Source organism: Neophocaena asiaeorientalis, unplaced genomic scaffold, assembly GCF_003031525.2.
Source record: "Neophocaena asiaeorientalis asiaeorientalis breed wild unplaced genomic scaffold, Neophocaena_asiaeorientalis_V1.1 scaffold70, whole genome shotgun sequence".
NCBI classification, from domain to species: domain Eukaryota; kingdom Metazoa; phylum Chordata; class Mammalia; order Artiodactyla; family Phocoenidae; genus Neophocaena; species Neophocaena asiaeorientalis.
The window spans coordinates 14,107,620-14,126,198 of record NW_020175410.1 but is presented as its reverse complement, the minus strand read 5'-3'; the positions used below and the strand labels follow the sequence as shown (position 1 = coordinate 14,126,198).

At 35.7% G+C, this 18,579-nt stretch overlaps 1 protein-coding gene across 11 annotated transcripts in view; it reads left to right on the top strand.

The window, feature by feature from the left end:
• AKAP9 (A-kinase anchoring protein 9) overlaps positions 1-18,579 on the top strand; it is a 147,669-nt gene that overhangs the window by 75,296 nt on the left and 53,794 nt on the right. For 9 of the 11 annotated variants that reach the window (XM_024767016.1, XM_024767014.1, XM_024767013.1 and 6 more), the window contains 6 exons: positions 1,144-1,497; positions 3,196-3,420; positions 4,515-4,655; positions 5,153-5,256; positions 8,087-8,292; positions 16,742-16,968. In XM_024767016.1, coding sequence (XP_024622784.1) covers positions 1,144-1,497; positions 3,196-3,420; positions 4,515-4,655; positions 5,153-5,256; positions 8,087-8,292; positions 16,742-16,968 — 1,257 coding nt within the window. The remainder of the gene's footprint in view (positions 1-1,143; positions 1,498-3,195; positions 3,421-4,514; positions 4,656-5,152; positions 5,257-8,086; positions 8,293-16,741; positions 16,969-18,579) is intronic. The other 2 variants (XM_024767015.1, XM_024767012.1) reach the window with 2 other exon arrangements.

Genomic DNA, 18,579 nt, shown 5'->3' with positions numbered 1-18,579 from the left:
TGCTCCTCCCTTGATGAGCAACTGTTGGAATCTACCCTTTGGAACTCAGGGAAGGTCATGGAGGCTGGAGTCTTGCCTACAAGAAACAGGGGAGAAAAAAAGGTCTCCGTGCCTGGGAGCCGCGCAGGGCCTCGCTAGGTTTCACTAATCACAGAAACCTAGTGTTACTGAGTCCAAGCTTGCTCTGCTCACTGCACAACAGGCCAGTAAATCGGGAGACAAGGTGTTGAGGCAAGAAATACAACTTTATTTGGAAAGCCGGCAGACCGAGAAGATGGCAGACTATTGTCTCCAAAAAACCATCTTATTCGGGTTTGGATGCTAGTTTCTTTTAAGAACAGAGAGTGAGAAGAGGTGGGGAAGTAAAGTAAAAAGTCTTACAGATATCTCCTGGAATGGCCAGCCTCAGGGAAGGGATGTGTTAATTTCTTCTTTTCTGCAGCCATTCACAGGTGGGCAGGGTCAGATTGTCTCCCTGTGAGCTGAACAAAGGCACTTTAGTTTCACATTCAGGCAGAGGGCAGGGTTCCCTGAGGCAGGCCATTATGTATGATTATAATGACAAAAGCAACAAAAAGCAAAGGTTAAAGTACAAGAAACAGATTGAAAGGTGGAGTCAAAATCGGCTCTTCCCTGTTACACTTGTGCTGTACTTCTGGGGATTTACTGCAAGGAAATCAGAAAGAATATGCCCAATGATATGGTTTAAAAGATTTATTAACAGTGGTGTTTAGTGTTAAGAATGGATTCAGTCTGAATGTCAACATAAAGAATTGATCAAATAAATTTATAGTATATATGTATAATTTGAAACTTTAAAGCCATTTAAAATTATATAGAAATGTATTTCTTGACTTAAAGATATTTAAATTTCTATATCAAACATTTATTGCTGTTACGGTAAGAAAAAAATTTTTACAATTATTGATTTTTAAAAGGCAGGCAGTAAAATACTTTGACAGTAGATTCATTGGAAAATAGAGACTCTTTATCTCCTTATCACTTTATCCTAGGATTTCTTTCAGTTTAAAAGCATGAGGCCATCTTTTTACTAATTCGAGTAATTTTGAGAGGTAACTTGCTTTTTAAATTCCTGGTAGTATTTATAGATCTAATCGTTTTTTGTTTGCTTAATTTCTTTAGGTCATTGTGTCAATGAGTATAGCATTTGCTCAGCAAAGTGAACTATCTAGAATATCTGGGGAAAAAGAAGATGCTCCATCATCAAAACAAGCATCTGCTCTCTGTCAGGAAGAACATTATTTAAATGAAATGAAGTTATCACAAGGTCACTTTGGTTTTCAGATTTTCGAGGCAACAGACAAGAAATTTAAAGAAGAATTTAAACCACTTAGTAAAGAGTTAGGAGAAGATGGAAAGGAAGTTCTGTTATCAAACAAGGGTAATCTTGATGATATACTAGAATCAAAGGACCGTGAACTGACTATTTCAGAAGAAATGTTCTCCAAAGATAAAACATTTATGGTCAGAGAATCTGTAAGTATGCTTCCTTCAGTATAAAAACTTATAAAAAAAAGTGTGGGGGCTTCCCTGGTGGCGCAGCGGTTGAGAGTCCGCCTGCCGATGTAGGGGACACGGGTTCGTGCCCCGGTCCGGGAAGATCCCACATGCCGCGCAGAGCGGCTGGGCCCGTGAGCCATGGCCGCTGAGCCTGCGTGTCCAGAGCCTGTGCTCCGCAATGGGAGAGGCCACAACAGTGAGAGGCCCGTGTACCGCAAAAAAAAAAAAAAAAAAGTGTGACTTTCCTCACTATAAAAATATTAACAGTAATACTGCTTAATGGAGAAGATAAGTATTCAGTTCAGTCTCAAATTGGGATTTTTAAAGTGTAAGCATAAATGACTTAGTATTATTATTAAATAAAACTAGTCAGATTCATAGTATTCCTATCTGTCCTGTTCACATTGTGCATGGTAAAACCTCATTGTAAGTTATACCTACATTAATTTTGTTTCAGTCAATTCAAGATCAGTTATACTACAATTTGGCAATATGTGTGATTAAAAGATTTGCTTAATTTAATAGGATAATATCACAAGGAAAGAGCTACCCATTTGAGAAGATAATTTAAAGCATTCTACTCTATTTATACTAATACTCTTCTTCTTTACTTATTCATTAATGGAGGATCTATCCTGTGTCTATACCTCAACTGTTTGGGCCTTTGACAGAATGTAGTAAATTCTGCTTCTTTTAAAATTATCTTAATACAATTTTTTTTTTTTTTTTTTTGTGATACACGGGCCTCTCACTGTTGTGGCCTCTCCCATTGCGGAGCACAGGCTCCGGTCGCTCAGACTCAGCGGCCATGGCTCACAGGCCCAGCCGCTCCGCGGCATGTGGGATCTTCCCGGGCCGGGGCACGAACCCGTGTCCCCCGCATCGGCAGGCGGACTCTCAACCACTGCGCCACCAGGGAAGCCTCAGATTTTTATTCATGTTCATGATAGGTTACACCTTTTTAGAGGCATATTCAATTAAAATTGTCAACTCTTTATGAAGTGCAAAGTTGTGAGGTAATCATGTAAACCTCTTTAATTTGCAAGCAACTGTTTAAGGCAGAATGATTTGTTTAAGTAGGAGCTCTTCAGGAATTGAGGTACTTGTTGAAACCCATCAAGGGGTGGACTTCTTATGAGAATGAGAAAGTGGAATATAAGGCTTTTATTTCCAAATAGAAATTATTGAAGTTTGTTTCTGATCAAGCATCTCTCTCTAGTACTCTGATGACCACTGCATAATATAAATTAAAGAGATAAAATTTCTCTTTTTATAAATTTAATTTTAAAATATAAGTATTCCATTTATATTATTTCCTTATAAAATGTCAAGAGAAATAATGGAGTTATTCATTAAGAGTATAAGAAATCTTGAATGTCTTTCTTAATTCTCCTCCCTTAGATTACATCTGAAATAACTGATAGTTACTTTGCTTTTGGAGAACAACATGTATAATGATAATAAACTAACTTCACAGTGATTTGAAATTATAATTAAGACAAATTTTTAAAATTATTTATGTTTTAGTTTTAATAATGGGAATTTTAAAATGAGGTGCTTTGTGGGATTAGTATTAGAATTACTTTTGTTTGTATTTAAAATATCAGTGCTGACAGATTTCCACAAAATGTTTTATGGTTGAAATTTTAATTAATTAATTTTTTACTGTTACAGCTCCATGATGAGATTTTGGTATCAAGTATAGATGCTTCTAGACAACTAATGTTAAATGAAGAACAGTTAGAAGATATGAGGCAGGAACTTGTACGACAATACCAAGAACATCAACAGGCAACGGAACTTTTAAGGCAGGCACACATGCGGCAGATGGAGAGACAGCGAGAAGACCAGGAACAGCTGCAAGAAGAGATCAAGAGGCTGAATAAACAATTAGCCCAGGTATGGGACCCAGAGTCCCTTTCCTCCCCAATTAAAATAGCATTGTTCTTTATATAGCTTTTTTATTTTTTTAAGTCAGAATTATTTCCGTGATATGAATAAATACAAATATTTAACATCAGGAACAGACTCCACCAGCACAACAGCCTAAGATCTTGTTAGGGACACCTAACTCAACCTTGGAGTGCACTATCTCTCTACTGTTTGACATATCTGCCTTTTTAGGCATTGAAAAAGTGGTTACAAGGCTGTTTGTTTTTAAACATTCCATTGACCATACATGGCAAAAGTACTTTGACAGTTTTGGAAATTCTTTGTGCTGAGGTGCAGTTGATATTCAGTTTTCCCACGTTTATTTATAGTTTTGTGAGCACACCAATTAGCACCTCCAAGGTTTACCTTTATCTATCTTTATTCTATCTTTTTAATCATGAATGGAAATCTGAAGTAGTATGTTTCTGGAACTTTCTCCAGGGAAACATCTCTTCTTGATTTGAGAAATGCAGATTTACATAATGTTCTTACCACTTTCTTGACTAAATTTACATATTCCTTGGTATTTGGGAGCTGGATTCTTTTCAATTGCTGTATATAATATACTCACAAAATCATCGTAGAAAAGCAAATATTTATGTAAAAGTTCTTATAAAAACAAATTTATTCAATTTATTTTGAAAAGTTAAGGTACAACAAGAGATAACAAATAGAGAACTCTTGAAATATAGTTTCAGATATAGAATAATAGGAAAATTGGGAGTTGAACGTAAGATATATCATTTGGAAAAATTAATTATGCTTTTCTTCATTGCATTTTGTGAATTTAAACTTCTGAATTTTCAATGCAAAACTTGCATATAAAAATAATATTAACTGAGCTGCAAAAATTGCTTAATATTTAGGCCTAATTAACTTTTTTTTAAGTTTCAAATTTTGCATTGAACTTTATATATGCTTTTAACCCCTAATCATGGAAGATGAAGCAGCGTAGAACCAGGGCCTGTTGGTTCCAGGGGGTTAAAAGAAGTCTGCTTAATATTCCTGCTTTTTCCTTCTATCGCAAACAATATTCTCTCATGACCTTTTTTCTTATTTAGAGATCCTCAATAGATAATGAAAACCTGGTTTCAGAGAGAGAGAGGGTGCTTTTAGAGGAGCTGGAAGCACTAAAGCAGCTGTCTCTAGCTGGAAGAGAGAAGCTGTGTTGTGAGCTGCGCAACAGCAGTACGCAAACACAGGTAGTATGGACTTTGACCCACCTAGGAGCAGTGGATCCACAATGCAGTAGGATCTGTGTGTCTTTGTTGTTTGTGTGAAATGTATTTTTTATAGGTATGATCTTAACATATTTGTGATTGTTTACGTTTAAGGTAGGTGGGGTCAAGATGCCTTACATTCCATTTAAGGTAATTTGAATCTGACAGTGGTTTAGCAACAGCTGTTGTTTCACCAAGGAGCAGAGTAACCTAACAAACTTTATTGTTGCATTATAGCATGCCTTAGCTTGAACCCATTAAACTTTTTTTCATCTGTGCACCAGACTGTTTTTATCTTTTTTGATAATGCTAATCTCTTGATAAAATATAGTTAAATACTCTCTCAAACAGTATCTGTTTTGCACGCAGAGGTTTCTTCTGTTTCATGTCATAACAGTATAGAAGAATGACATGCTATTTCCAAGATGACAGGTTTTCTTTCTATTTTGTCCTCTCTATCTTTTTACAAACTTAAACAGAATGTAAATGAAAACCAAGGAGAAATTGAGGAGCAGACCTTTAAAGAAAAGGAATTGGACAGAAAACCTGAAGAGGTGCCTCCTGAAATTCTGTCCACTGAAAGGTATACAGAATGCATATTTTTTCAATGTAAAGTGAGTTAAAATAGTTGTCTCAATATTATAAACTTTATTTGTCCTTATTTTTATTTTGTACATTTATTTTATTTGTACATTGTACTCTATGTAAAAAATCAGTATTTGATGATTAAATAGACAGATCAAAAAAATCTTTTGTATATAAAGTAATTTTATTGGATATTGATCATATACTTCACTCAGTGAATGATAAAGCATTCTTTGAGTATTGAACCTTTCTTGATAAATTTTATTCTGCTCATATGCCATTTTTTATCCTAAAAAACAAAGTTGTGCTTGTGAGTTTATTCCTTCACTGTTTGGACATGCATTCAGTATAAGCCACCCCCTGGTTTGTTCATGACGAGAAAAAAAATGATTTTAGTGATAGTCTGCATTTAACTTCTTTCATGCATTTACTTTATAACAGATGAGACCTTTTAATCCACATCCCACATTTTTAGAGGAATAAATTAATGATCCGATGTTAACAAAACTTTCCCTTACTTTGATTTTATAGAGATTAATATGAAAATGAGAGTAGTTACCCTACATTAATATTAGGAGTTTAAGCACGGTATTTTTTTTTTTAACATCTTTATTGGGGTATAATTGCTTTACAATGGTGTGTTAGTTTCTGCTTTATAGCAAAGTGAATCAGTTATACATATACATATGTTCCCATATCTCTTCCCTCTTGCCTCTCCCTCCCTCCCACCTTCCCTATCCCACCCCTCCAGGCGGTCACAAAGCACCAAGCCGATATCCCTGTGCCATGCGGCTGCTTCCCACTAGCTATCTACCTTACGTTTTTTAGTGTGTATATATCCATGACTCTCTCTCGCCCTGTCACAGCTCACCCTTCCCCCTCCCCATATCCTCAAGTCCGTTCTCCAGTAGGCCTGTAAGCACAGTATTTTAAAATTTGTTTCGGTCAAATGAAAATAATTTCTCTAATTTTAAATTAAAACTAATATCTACTAACTTAATTTCCTCCTTTTCCAATCTGTGACTTCAACCCTCTGTGTCCTCCTAACCTCCTTCCTCAGCTTGCATGGAGGAATTTGGCCCCTAAGATTTTGGCTTCCCCATTGGATCATCAGTATGGAACACAGTCAGTATGGAACTCAAACAAGAAAGACAGTGTATGAAAATTAGAGTTACCATGGCAATATAAAATAAACAAAATGTTTATTTTATATTATTTATCTCTAATTAGTATATTTTTAAAATTATACAGTGTTTAATTTTTAGGAATTTATGTAGTGAGTGTTGATAAATGAGTATTCCTATTTATTTCTTTTTACCATCATATTAATTTTAATCACTTCTCTTATGTAGAAATATTTTCAAATTATCCTAGTCCGGGGGTGTTTGGGGCTTGAACAAAACCTCAGAAAAAGTTATAGAAATAAAACCCTTTACTTACTTCCTACTAATAACTAAATTATTTAGAGTTTTATTTTTAATCTCCTTGCTTATGTAACCAGAGAACTTGATCTAGGTGTAAAAATAGAACTTTTTCACTTGACAAATACTGAAGGAAGACCGCTCCATTTATTACTTTGTCTTAAAATAGTTATGTCACGTGCCTGTGAAAACAGATATCCTTTAACCAGCTTGTCAGTGAATCTCCCATAGTGTGAAGTTGAGAAACTGTCTTAAGTCAGAGGACCTTTAACATGAAAGTTTCTTATTTTGTCTCCATGTATTAAATATATAGTTTGCCACTGTAGTACCTTTGTTGAATTAAGCTGTTAGGACAAGAGAGTTGTTTAGTTATTCAAAAGGTTAATCAGTTAACCTTCTGAGTCACCGTTTATGGAAGTATATTTCTTGACACATGAAGATGTTTGTGTTGAGGAAAAACGAAAGCTTATGAAAACACCTTGTCCAGGATAATCCCACTTTTGTTTTTAAAATGTCTGTATTTATGAGAGAGGAAGAGGAGGGAAAATGTCTAGAAGGCTAGGCATTAAAATGTTAACCGTGATTATCTGTGAGTACTAAGATATTTTGGTGGGTGGTTAGGAGCATTTTTAAAAATTTTTAAAATAAGAATGTATTACCTGTAAAAAACGAGAGATGCACTATTAATTCCATTTGGTTGAAAATAGGTTCCTTCTCCTGGCTGAAATGAGTGTGGTATATGTAACTTGAGAAGTTTCTGTCTCTGGAGCAGATAAAATAACCAACTGCTTGGGGTATATTACCTCTGGTGTTAGCAGATAATGAAATTGTACTATAGACCTTTTTAAAAACAGGTCTCTGCCTGTTTTTGTAATTTAACCATGTAGATCATCACCATTAAGTTACAGAAATACAAGCATATTTTTTTCTGGTGGAATTTTTGAATTTATTTTAAAATATATTATTTAATATAAAAGAAGATTAAATGTAAAATATATAAGAGTAACCATCAATGGTATTACCAGCTCAATAACTTGCATGTGCTTAGGTACTGCCACACTTTTTAAAACTGAAATTTTGCATCTCCCTAAAATTTTCTTCTAATTTGCAAACTCTACTGGCTTAAAATTTTAGTTATTTGATTTCTTTCAGGTCAGTAAAATGCTGCACATTTTCAAAAAATATTATAGTTCACTGATGAAAATTTTTCAGAAGAAAACAAAATTTATAATTATAAAATAAATATAAAAAGCACTTCATTGTAAGTGCTATTGCATATTATTGTAATAGGATCATATGACATTTTATTTTTTAAGTCAAATATTTTGTAGTGTATTTTTTTGTGGAACATAAGTGTTTGCTTTAAAAAGATTAAATATTTTAATAAATGTTTCCTTATCTGTACAGGTATACACTCCAGAAAGCTAATAGCAGACTTCTGAAGATCCTCTTAGAAGTTGTAAAGACAACAGCAGCTGTTGAAGAAACAATTGGTCGCCATGTCCTTGGTATTCTAGATAGATCTAGTAAAGGCCAGTCATTGACCAGCCTGATTTGGAGGTCAGAAGCAGAGACACCAATAAAGTCGTGTGTCCATGAGGAACACACAGGAGGTAAAAGTTTTATATGCTGTTGAAACTCTTGTCACTATCTTCAGTAAATCTTGCTGAGTTCAGGGCACTTTACTAGTGTTGAAAATACAGAAGAGAGAATATTAAAGTATTTTCCAATAAAAAGACCTCCAAACACAAATACACTAGAGCCACTCTTCTTAAGACACCGTTATTGTTTAGCATTTGCAAATGGGTGTCTTAGAGTTGTCATTACATATACTCAGGGTTATTACTCTGCTACGTAAACCAAAGGCTGTTTAATTTCCCCACCAATAAAAGAAAAATTCCATATCACCACTCAGGTCTCTTACCAATATCTGTGAGGTATAACCAACATTCTGAAACCACTCTCTAAAGGGAAGAGTTTTTGTCAGGTGGAGAAAGATAGGATCTGGACGCTTGGACCAGAAGATCAAGGCCTTCCTTCACTACCATTCCATACCCAAGAACTTCTCCCCAGTTGGAAGCCAGTCATCTAAAAATAAAAATGCCAGTTTATGCAATTTTTGAGAACATTCTGTTTGTTAAGTTTCATGTGGAGCAAGGAGAAGAAATTATCCCACTTAGAGAAAGTTTACTTAATTACAGGTTGGCCAGTAATATGTTTCTAAGTGCAGAGAAAAGCTTGATTTGGAATTTTGAGTAAAATTGATTTTAAAAACTTAGTTGAATTCAAAGATAATTTTAAAAACTGCTTTTAGTAAAGTAAGAGCCGAAATAATACTGTAACTTTAAACTTTTAAACTCACTCTTTTGAAACGTCGTAGAAGTATTTTTTTTTAATTAACTTCACTCTTGGTAAAGTTCTCAGTCGAGGGTTATGTTTTTTCTGCATGTGAATCTTGATGTATAGAAAAGAATTAAGTAATATTTTCTTGATCTCATTGTAAAAGTATTTATCAAATTATGTTTTTTTAAAAACAATTATCTCATAAACTAGCTTCACTTAACCATTTGGGAAAGGGGGCATTTTGCTGTGCTGCAGGTAAGACCTACACCATATTCAAAAGACACTCTGAGGAATGTTCTGTACATTACAAGAATATTTTGTGCTTTTTTTGTTAGCAGTTCTAGACACTTCTCCAAGTGGTTGCTGAAGTATTCGGCAAACAGCATTTTTTTTTTTTTAAAAATTTATTTACTTGTTTGTTTATGGCTGCATTGGGTCTTCGTTGCTGTGCGCAGGCTTTCTCTAGTTGTAGAGAGTGGGGGCTGCTCTTCATTGCAGTGTACGGGCTTCTCATTGTGGTGGCTTCTCTTGTTGCAGAGCATGGGCTCTAGGCACGCGGGCTTCAGTAGTTGTGGCACACGGCTCAGTAGTTGTGGCTCGTGGGCTCTAGAGTGCAGGCTCAGTAGTTGTGGTGCATGGGCTTAGTTGTTCCGCAGCATGTGGGATCTTCCTGAACCAGGGCTCGAACCCATGTCCCCTGCATTGGCAGGCGGATTCTTTTGTTTGTTTGTTTGTTTGTTTTTTGCGGTACACGGGCCTCTCACTGTTGTGGCCTCTCCCGCTGCGGAGCACAGGCTCCGGACGTGCAGGCTCAGCGGCCATGGCTCACGGGCCCAGCCGCTCCGCGGCATGTGGGATCTTCCTGGACCAAGGCACGAACCCGTGTCCCCTGCATCGGCAGGCAGACTCTCAACCACTGCGCCACCAGGGAAGCCCCAAACAATGTATCTTAAAAGACAGCAAACTCGCTTTCAGAGCAGTGTTCCCATAGTTATAAAAAGGAATAAATTGGTAATTTGTTGTTGTTGTTGTGTTACTTTTATTTTATTTATTTATTTTAAATTTTTATTGGAGTATAGTTGCTTTATAATGTGTTAGTTTCTACTATACAGCAAAGTGAATCAGCTATACCTGTATCCCCTCTTTTTGGGATTTCCTTCCCATTTAGGTCACCACAGAGCATTGAGTAGAGTTCCTGTGCTGTACAATAGTTCTCATTAGTTATCTGTTTTATACATAGTATCAGTAATGTATATATGTCAATCCCACTCTCCCAATTCATCCCCCCCCACCCCCCGCTCTTGGTATCCATGCATTTGTTCTCTACGTCTGTGTCTCTGTTTTTCTGCTTTGTAAATAAGATTGTCTATACCAAGTTTTTCAGATTCCACATATATGCATTAATATATGATAGTCTTTCTCACTTCACTCTGTATGACAGTCTCTAGGTCCATCCACGTCTCTACAAATGACCCAATTTCGTTCCTTTTTATGGCTGTGTAATATTCTGTTGTATATATGTACCACATCTTCTTTTTCCATTCCTCTGGTGATGGACATTTAGGTTGTTTCCATGTCCTGGCTATTGTAAATAGTGCTGCTGTGAACATTGGGGTGTATGTGTCTTTTTGAGTTATGGTTTTCTCTGGGTATATGCACAGTAGTGGGATTGGTGGGTCACATGGTAGTTCTATTTTTAGTTTTTTTAAGGATCTCCCATATTGTTTCTCCAAAATGGCTGTATCAATTTACATTTCCACCAACAGTGCAAGAGGTTTCCCTTTTCTTCACACCCTCTCTAGCTTTTATTGTTTGTAGATTTTGTGATGATGGCCATTCTGACCGGTATGAAGTGATAACCTCATTGTAATTTTGATTTGCATTTCTCTAATAATTAGTGATGCTGAGCATCTTTTCATGTGTTTGTTGGCCATCTGTATGTCTTCTTTGCAGAAATGTCTATTTAGGTCTTCTGCGCATATTTTGATAGGGTTGTTTGTTTTTTTGATACCAAGCTGCATGAGCTGCTTGTATATTTTGGAGATTAATCCTTTGTTAGTTGCTTCGTTTGCAAATATTTTCTCCCATTCTGAGGGTTGTCTTTTCATCTTGTTTATAGTTTCCTTTGCTGTGCAAAAGCTTTTAAGTTTCATATGGTCCCATTTGTTTATTTTTGTTTTTATTTTCATTATTCTAGGAGGTGGGTCAAAAAGGATCTTGCTGTGATTATGTTTAATTTACGTCAGAGTGTTTCGCCTGTTTTTCCTCTACGAGTCTTATAGTATCTGGCCTTACATTTAGGTCTTTAATGCATTTTGAGTTTATTTTTGTGTATGGTGTTAGGGAGTGTTCTAATTTCATTCTTTTACATGTAGCATAGAGGATTATGTTATATTCCTTTTCTGTGAGAAGGCAGACTTGGAAGGACATCTGATCTACTAGCCTACTTTCTTATGCATGGTTATGCATCTAAGTCTCCCAGTATAGATTAAATATGTCTATGTCCTATTTTAAGATATCCAGTAATAGTTTTTCAATTATAAGTAATTAAATCAGTTCAGTTATACAGTTGTATTGAACAATGTCTTTTTGCTCTTTGCTTTACACCAATTCTCAGTCCAACGAAGGAGGCACTGAAATTCCGATTCAAGGCAAAATAAAACCATGGTACTTAATGTTTTACTTAATACCACTTTATGTATTTGAATCAATTAAGCCTTTTGAAATAAATATTTAATTATTTAACTGTTAATAGATACTGAAAGAATAATATTAAGATACAAAAGGAAAAATTAAATCCTCTGCTAAGAAATATAGTACGAAGACTAGTAAAGCAGAGTTAAGAAATTTGCTGGTGTTATGTGTAATTTCCATTTAATTAGTTTTTATATTCTTGTGTTTGCCAGTGATGTGCTAGTCTTAGTAACAAAATTAGGAAGATCACTAGTATCATTTGGGGGCACTTAGATTCACTTTGCATCTTGAAGGAAATATTGAATTAATAGAATTTATAATTTAAAACTGAAGAAGATAATATCTTTAAAATACTGACACCATGTTCGATACATAAGAATTTTTCTGATGTTTCTTCAGTTTTTTAATGAAAGTATTATTGTAAAAACTAAAATGAACTTTTGAAATATTTCTTTTATGTCTTATTTAATATAACAAAAAGCTCAGTTTTAATCTGATCATGAAGGAACTCTTGCTTTTCAATTTTTATATATGACCTTTTGTTGTGAGCAGTAGCACTTGTAATCTGTTTGCAGCCCTCAAGTCTGAACTTGTTTAGAGTTTAAACATGTGTGGACTTGTTAACTCTCTAAAAAAATAAATAATTGACTTGCTAATGTTTGCTTCCTCGTAAGAGCAACCTAGTTTATGAATTTGAAGGGAAATTTTGAGCCAATGTGAAATCGCTTGAACTTGAGTGAATATTAGACTAGTTCATAAAAATGAGTTCCCCTAGGATGTGTTGAAAGAAGAGGTCCTTTAGGTCTACACTGTGATGGTTCAGTAGTAAAATACATATACCTCCCCCTTAGAAGACCAGGGACTAAATCTTACTTGCTGCAGATTTTTTTGGAGCAGTGTGTTGTTACAGCAAGAATACTGGATTAGTATGAGGAGATCCTTGTTTTAGCTCACTGTGACCTTGAGCAAGTCTCTTAGCCTCCTGGGGCCTCACTTCAGTTTACTCATCTGTTAAGTGTAACAGTCACACAAGAGTCAGTGGTTTCCGTTTGGAACCCCAGAGATCTTCAGGCCACTGGGGCAGGGGAATGCTCTATCCTATCACCCGCCCTGCTTAAACTGAGAAGCTTGTTGCTATCTGTATGGAATGAACATGGTAAAATCCATTAAAAAAGTGACTGAAGACCTTTTGAATAACCATCATCTACCACGTTTAAGACACAGATCTGAGTGGTTGACCAATCTGAAATCATGATTCTGTTCACCAAACTGGTCATTCTGAGATTTCTATTGGCATTTTATGAAATTGCCCTGCCAATTTATCTTTTTCTTGCCAAAGACTAGTTATAATAAATACAGTACAAGTTTGATGTTGTTCTCATTCCTTTATTTCACTGGAGTAAACAAAGTTCTGTATCTTCATTGGAACATATTTGATTATTTTTATTCGTTTGTTTATATCTTCAAAATGTTATCAGTAAAATACATTAAGCTGGTTCACATCTTCATATTTTCTAAGTACTTTAATGTCTATTTTTTTATTAGCCATTTAAAAAATTAACATTCAGTGGCTTTTTTTTTTTTTTTTGCGGTACGCGGGCCTCTCACTGCTGTGGCCTCTCCCGTTGCGGAGCGCAGGCTCCGGACGCGCAGGCTCAGCGGCCATGGCTCACGGGCCCAGCCTCCCCGCAGCATGTGGGATCTTCCCGGACCAGGGCACGAACCCATGTCCCCTGTATCAGTAGGCGGACTCTCAACCACTGCGTCACCAGGGAAGCCCTTCAGTGGCTTTTTATAAGCCATTTTGTTTTATATATCCTTTGTATTTTGTGTTTGAGATTTGCTCCCATGCAATATATATAGTATCTTCAGGTTTTTTCCTCACCATGGATTCCTTCTCTGTACCCTAGAACATGCTGATACCTTCATAATTTTTTTAAAAAATTGTTTTTTCTCAGCTTTGCTCCCCCCTTAAGGTAAACTGCAACAAACTCTATGTGAGATTAGACCATCTCTTGCTTCCACCAGCTTTGGTTTCTGTTTCTATAGTACCAAAGCTGTTCTAAGGACAGCAGTGACCTTCTGATTGTCACAGCCAGTAGCATCTTCTCAGTCCTTGTCCCGTTTGACTTTCTAGACAAATAACATTATTGAAGTCTCTCTCTTTCTGAAACATCCTCTTCTTGTCTCCTGGAACATCTCTTTCCTGTCTTTCTCTGACTTTTTTTTTTACACAGCTTCTTCTGTTGGCTTATGCTCCAACCGTGTTTGTCCTCTTCTCACTAAATATTGCTCCTAAGGCAAATGTGTCTACTTCCAGGGTTCAACTCTCACCTTTCTACAGTGACTCCTAAGTCTCTACAGACCCATATTTCCAGAAGTTGACTTCTCTCCTCCACATAGCCCATTAACACTTCAGACTAATCATTTTTCATGCTTACTCTGTATACTTTCTCCTAATTTTTTAGTATTTCTCTTAATGACTCTTCTGTCCTCTAAGAATCATCTAAGCTGGAAACCCAGAGTCATCTTTTACTACTTTTCTTTCTCTCTTGTCTTATACATTCAGTTTTTTCCAACCTGTGACCAGCCCCCGTCCGTCTTTAACATTTCTTATCTGGGCAATTGAAATAGTATTCTAACCAGACTCTTCTCCTTCTCCAACCCTTCCTCTGCATTGCTGCAGTTTGCTTCCTGATTCACACATTTGATATTATCTTCCTGCTCAAAAAGCGATTTACTTCCCCATTATTTATAACAAAAAAACCCAGGTTCCTGAAAAATTTAAGACCATTCACAACTTGGATCCAGCCTACTTTCTAGCGACCTTTTTTCTGCTCTCTCCCCTACCTCATCCTTGCTTCGCCACATACTTGCACACCACAAAGCTGCCTTGATTGCCCATCATATCAGACTATCATCTTTCCTCAGATTTGTCAGATTCTCTGTATCCATAAAAAGGAAGTGTCCCTAGAATGCATTTAATTCCTTAGATAAAGGTGCTGTATTACATAGGTAATTTTAGTTTTTTTAACACCAGTTGTAAACTAATATTTCTTGCTTCCATAACTTCATCAAAAATATCATTTATTTTCTAGACCACGTTAATTTTATTTACTGGCTTTGTAATATACATTGTACTGTATCTGAACTCATTTTGAATTCTGAGATCATTTTGAACTCTTGAATATTTATAAACTGTTAATCTCTATTATCAAGACATTCAGTTTTGAATATGTAGAATAATGTAAGTAAATACCAGTCTAGTTGTTGTTTTTCAGTTTTGAAAATAAAAATGCAAAATGAAATTGTATTTGCTGCTACACTAAGAATTAGACAAACCTATGTATTAGCAAACATTTAAAGTCATTTTCTCTAGGGACTTCCTTGGTGGTCCAGTGGTTGACTTTGCCTTCCAATGCAGGGGATGTGGGTTCGATCCCTGTCGGGGAGCTAAGATCCCACATGCCTCACTGGCCAAAAAACCAAAACATAAAACAGAAGCAATATTGTAACAAATTCAATAAAGACCTTAAAAAAGAAAAAAGGTCCATACGATGTCATTTTCTAGAATGCAGTTTTGGATTCTTCAGCCAGTGACTTACACAGAGGAGGTGCTTAGTGAATGTTGAATTGTGCTGGGACTTCCCTGGTTGCACAATGGTTAAGAATCCACCTGCCAATGCAGGGTACACAGGTTCAAGCCATGGTCTGGGAAGATCCCACATGCTGCGGAGCAACTAAGCCCATGCGCCACAACTACTGAAGCCCAGGAGCCTAGAGCCCTTGCTCCACAACAAGAGAAACCACCACAGTGAGAAGCCCACGCATTGCAACAAAGAGTAGCCCCCGCTTGCCGCAGCTAGAGAAAGCCCCGCGCGCAGCAACAGAGGCCCAAAGCAGCCAAAAATAAATAAATAAAATGTTGAATTGTGCTGAGTTCAGATCTTGTATCTGAAACCGCATCTGATATCATTACTACATGAGATTGAGAGACTTCCATATGACACCAGCTACTTTAGCAAGACTTTTTAATAAATAGCTCTTATTCTCCTGGGTGATTGTATCAAGCTGAATGTTTATTTCCATTTGGAAATTACAATTTCTTGTGACTTTAATTTGTTAACTTTGTACAGTTACTGATAAGAAATATGTACTACTTGTAGTAAAAGAATAGGTGATTCCTCTTCAGGAAATTTCATTGTTCACTTGTAACATGCTGCCCACAGATAAGTACTGTATTCCCTGGCAGTGATAAATAACATTTGCTTTTATTTCAGTTTAGAGAAAACACTTCTAAAGCTTTATCTTCTGCCCATGTAAACTCAGTTTTCTTTACATAAGAAAAAAAGACTAGTGTGGAAACACAAGTCCATAGTTAAAATTAGAACTGCTTATTAGTCTAACCTTTTCCCAGGATAGCTATTACAAAAGTAGCAAGTTGCAAAAAGATTTTAGTCCCTTTTACTGTCTAGCCAAGCAGGTGATGCTGCCCAGTATAGTTCTTAGAAATCAAAGGGTCTGCTCCATGCAAAATCAAGCACTTCTGTCGTTCCATACACCTGGAATATCTCATTGCACAACGTTTTCTTTTTATGTTGTTGTTTAGATATTTGTTTTTCATTACACCGTGTGTAATGTCCTTGCGGATAGGAGCCAAATCTTGCCACCTATGTGTCTCCATTACTTAGTAAACCCTACGCGATGAGCATTTAGTAAATATCTGTTGAAAGGTGTTTTAAATTTTTTATTAAAGAAAAAATACTAATTATCCCAAATATTAATTTCTGCCAAGCGCTATTAGCTAGCATGGCATTATTCTTCCCCTTCTTATACCTGGTAGGTTATCAAATAATATTACATTCTGTATTTGCCTATTTTATTTGTTTTGTTGCAGTGTTAACTAAGATACCTTATAGTTCCAATGATTTCAAGTTTTAATTTGATTTTATTTTGTAACCTTTTTTTTTACTATAATTATTATAATTGATTTATACCTTTAAAATAGTGTTATTCTGGTTACAGATGAATCTAAACCCTCTTATTCTGGAAGTGATATACCAAGGAGTGACAGTAGCATGTGGTCCAAAGTAACTGAGGAAGGAACGGAGCTGTCACAGCAGCTCATGAGAAGTGGCTTTACTGGAAATGAAATAGACCCTGAAAATGAAGAACTTATGCTGAACATTAGCTCTCGACTACAAGCGGCAGTTGAAAAACTCCTAGAAGCCATAAGTGAAACTAGTAGTCAGGTAACCTCCTTACGTTGCTAATATATACTGAGTTGGAAATAAGTTTTCTTTTAAGCCAGGGAACGAGGACTAAATGTTTTCTCTTTACTGTCTCACAGAAATCTAGTTTGTTTCCTCTTTAATAATTGGTTGTCTTTGTGACAACCAATTGCTGATGGAGTCTTTAAATTCTAAAATTCAGTGTTTTAATTTTCAGATTTTTCTAGACTCTTACACATTACTTTTTTTGATACCAAAAGAGATTTTAACTTTACCATTGTATGAAATATTCCATTATAATATATATTATTTATTTGAAGGAATGGTATAAGGAATCTCTAAAGCAAACCATGTGCTTAAGTATGTCATAGCAGTACTATTAAATATAACAGATCAAGCCTACCATTCCTTCCCGTGAGTTTTACATTCTTTTCACAAATATGATTAGAATACCTCACTTTACTACCTTGGTAGGAAACTAGAGTGAGGGATAGTTTCTACATTGAAGTATTGTTTTCATAGAACTTTTGAGAGTATATACCATTGTATTTATACCTTAACTTGCAATTTTCTCTGTCTATAAAATTTTTATACCCTGTATAGTAATTGCCTCTTAAGTACTCTATGCAGAATTTTAAAAATTGTTTGCTGTTTTAAAATGAAGTAATTTCACTTATTTTAAAAATATTTAATTTAACTGTAGAATCACAACTCTCTGGTTAATCAAATGAGTGCTTCATTGTCCTAAGCTACAGGGCCAGTATTATTAACATTTTTTCACTGATATCTTTATTCAGAGTATTCTAGATCCCATGTGCATTTTAAACAAAAGTTGAGAAGTTGAAAGAGTATCTTTGATCTCTTGCTATTTCTGATGTCTGGCCTCCATTGATGCTACTTTTTTTTCTTTAAGAAATTATTCTGTTTCTGCAGTAGCAATGACTATTGGATGCTACTCTCCTTAGTAAACTGAGCCAATTCTGGCATTTTCAACTGTTGCTTTTCAGCACTTTTAATGCTTGAATATGCATCATAATTATTCCTTTTATCCTGTGAAAGTCATACAGCTGATTCTATACTGAATTTCTACGTGATCTTGCTTTTTTTTTCTTTTTTGCTTATTTCAGCCACGTTGGTATTTAATTTCTGTTTTTATCTTTTATACCATGAAAACAGCTGTTAATACTTTTCCTTTTTTGACCACTATTAAATACTTTTGACCTGGATCTTGAGCTCTGTTAATACTGTTGCTACTACCTGATACTCATTGTAATTTATTGACAATCTAGTTAATGTAATATATTTGTCATTTGACACGCCCCACGGAAAAAGGGTATATAAATCAGAAGCGATCAGTGGTTGGACTTGTTCCTACAGGCTACTGAAGAGAAACTTTCCCCATAATCCATTAACACTGTCAACAGACAAGTGCGGGAGATCCACCTGAAACAGTCAGTCTTCCAGGCTAAGATTACAGCTTATCAAATCTGCTTATGTGTCCAGGTAGTGAGGTACAGTAGGAGCCTGACGGTTCTCCATTTGTTAGATACTAAAGCAGCAATATGTTATGTAGATTTTACTGTATTGTTTTAGTTCAAATATCACTGAATAGATCACAGAAATTTTGCCCAG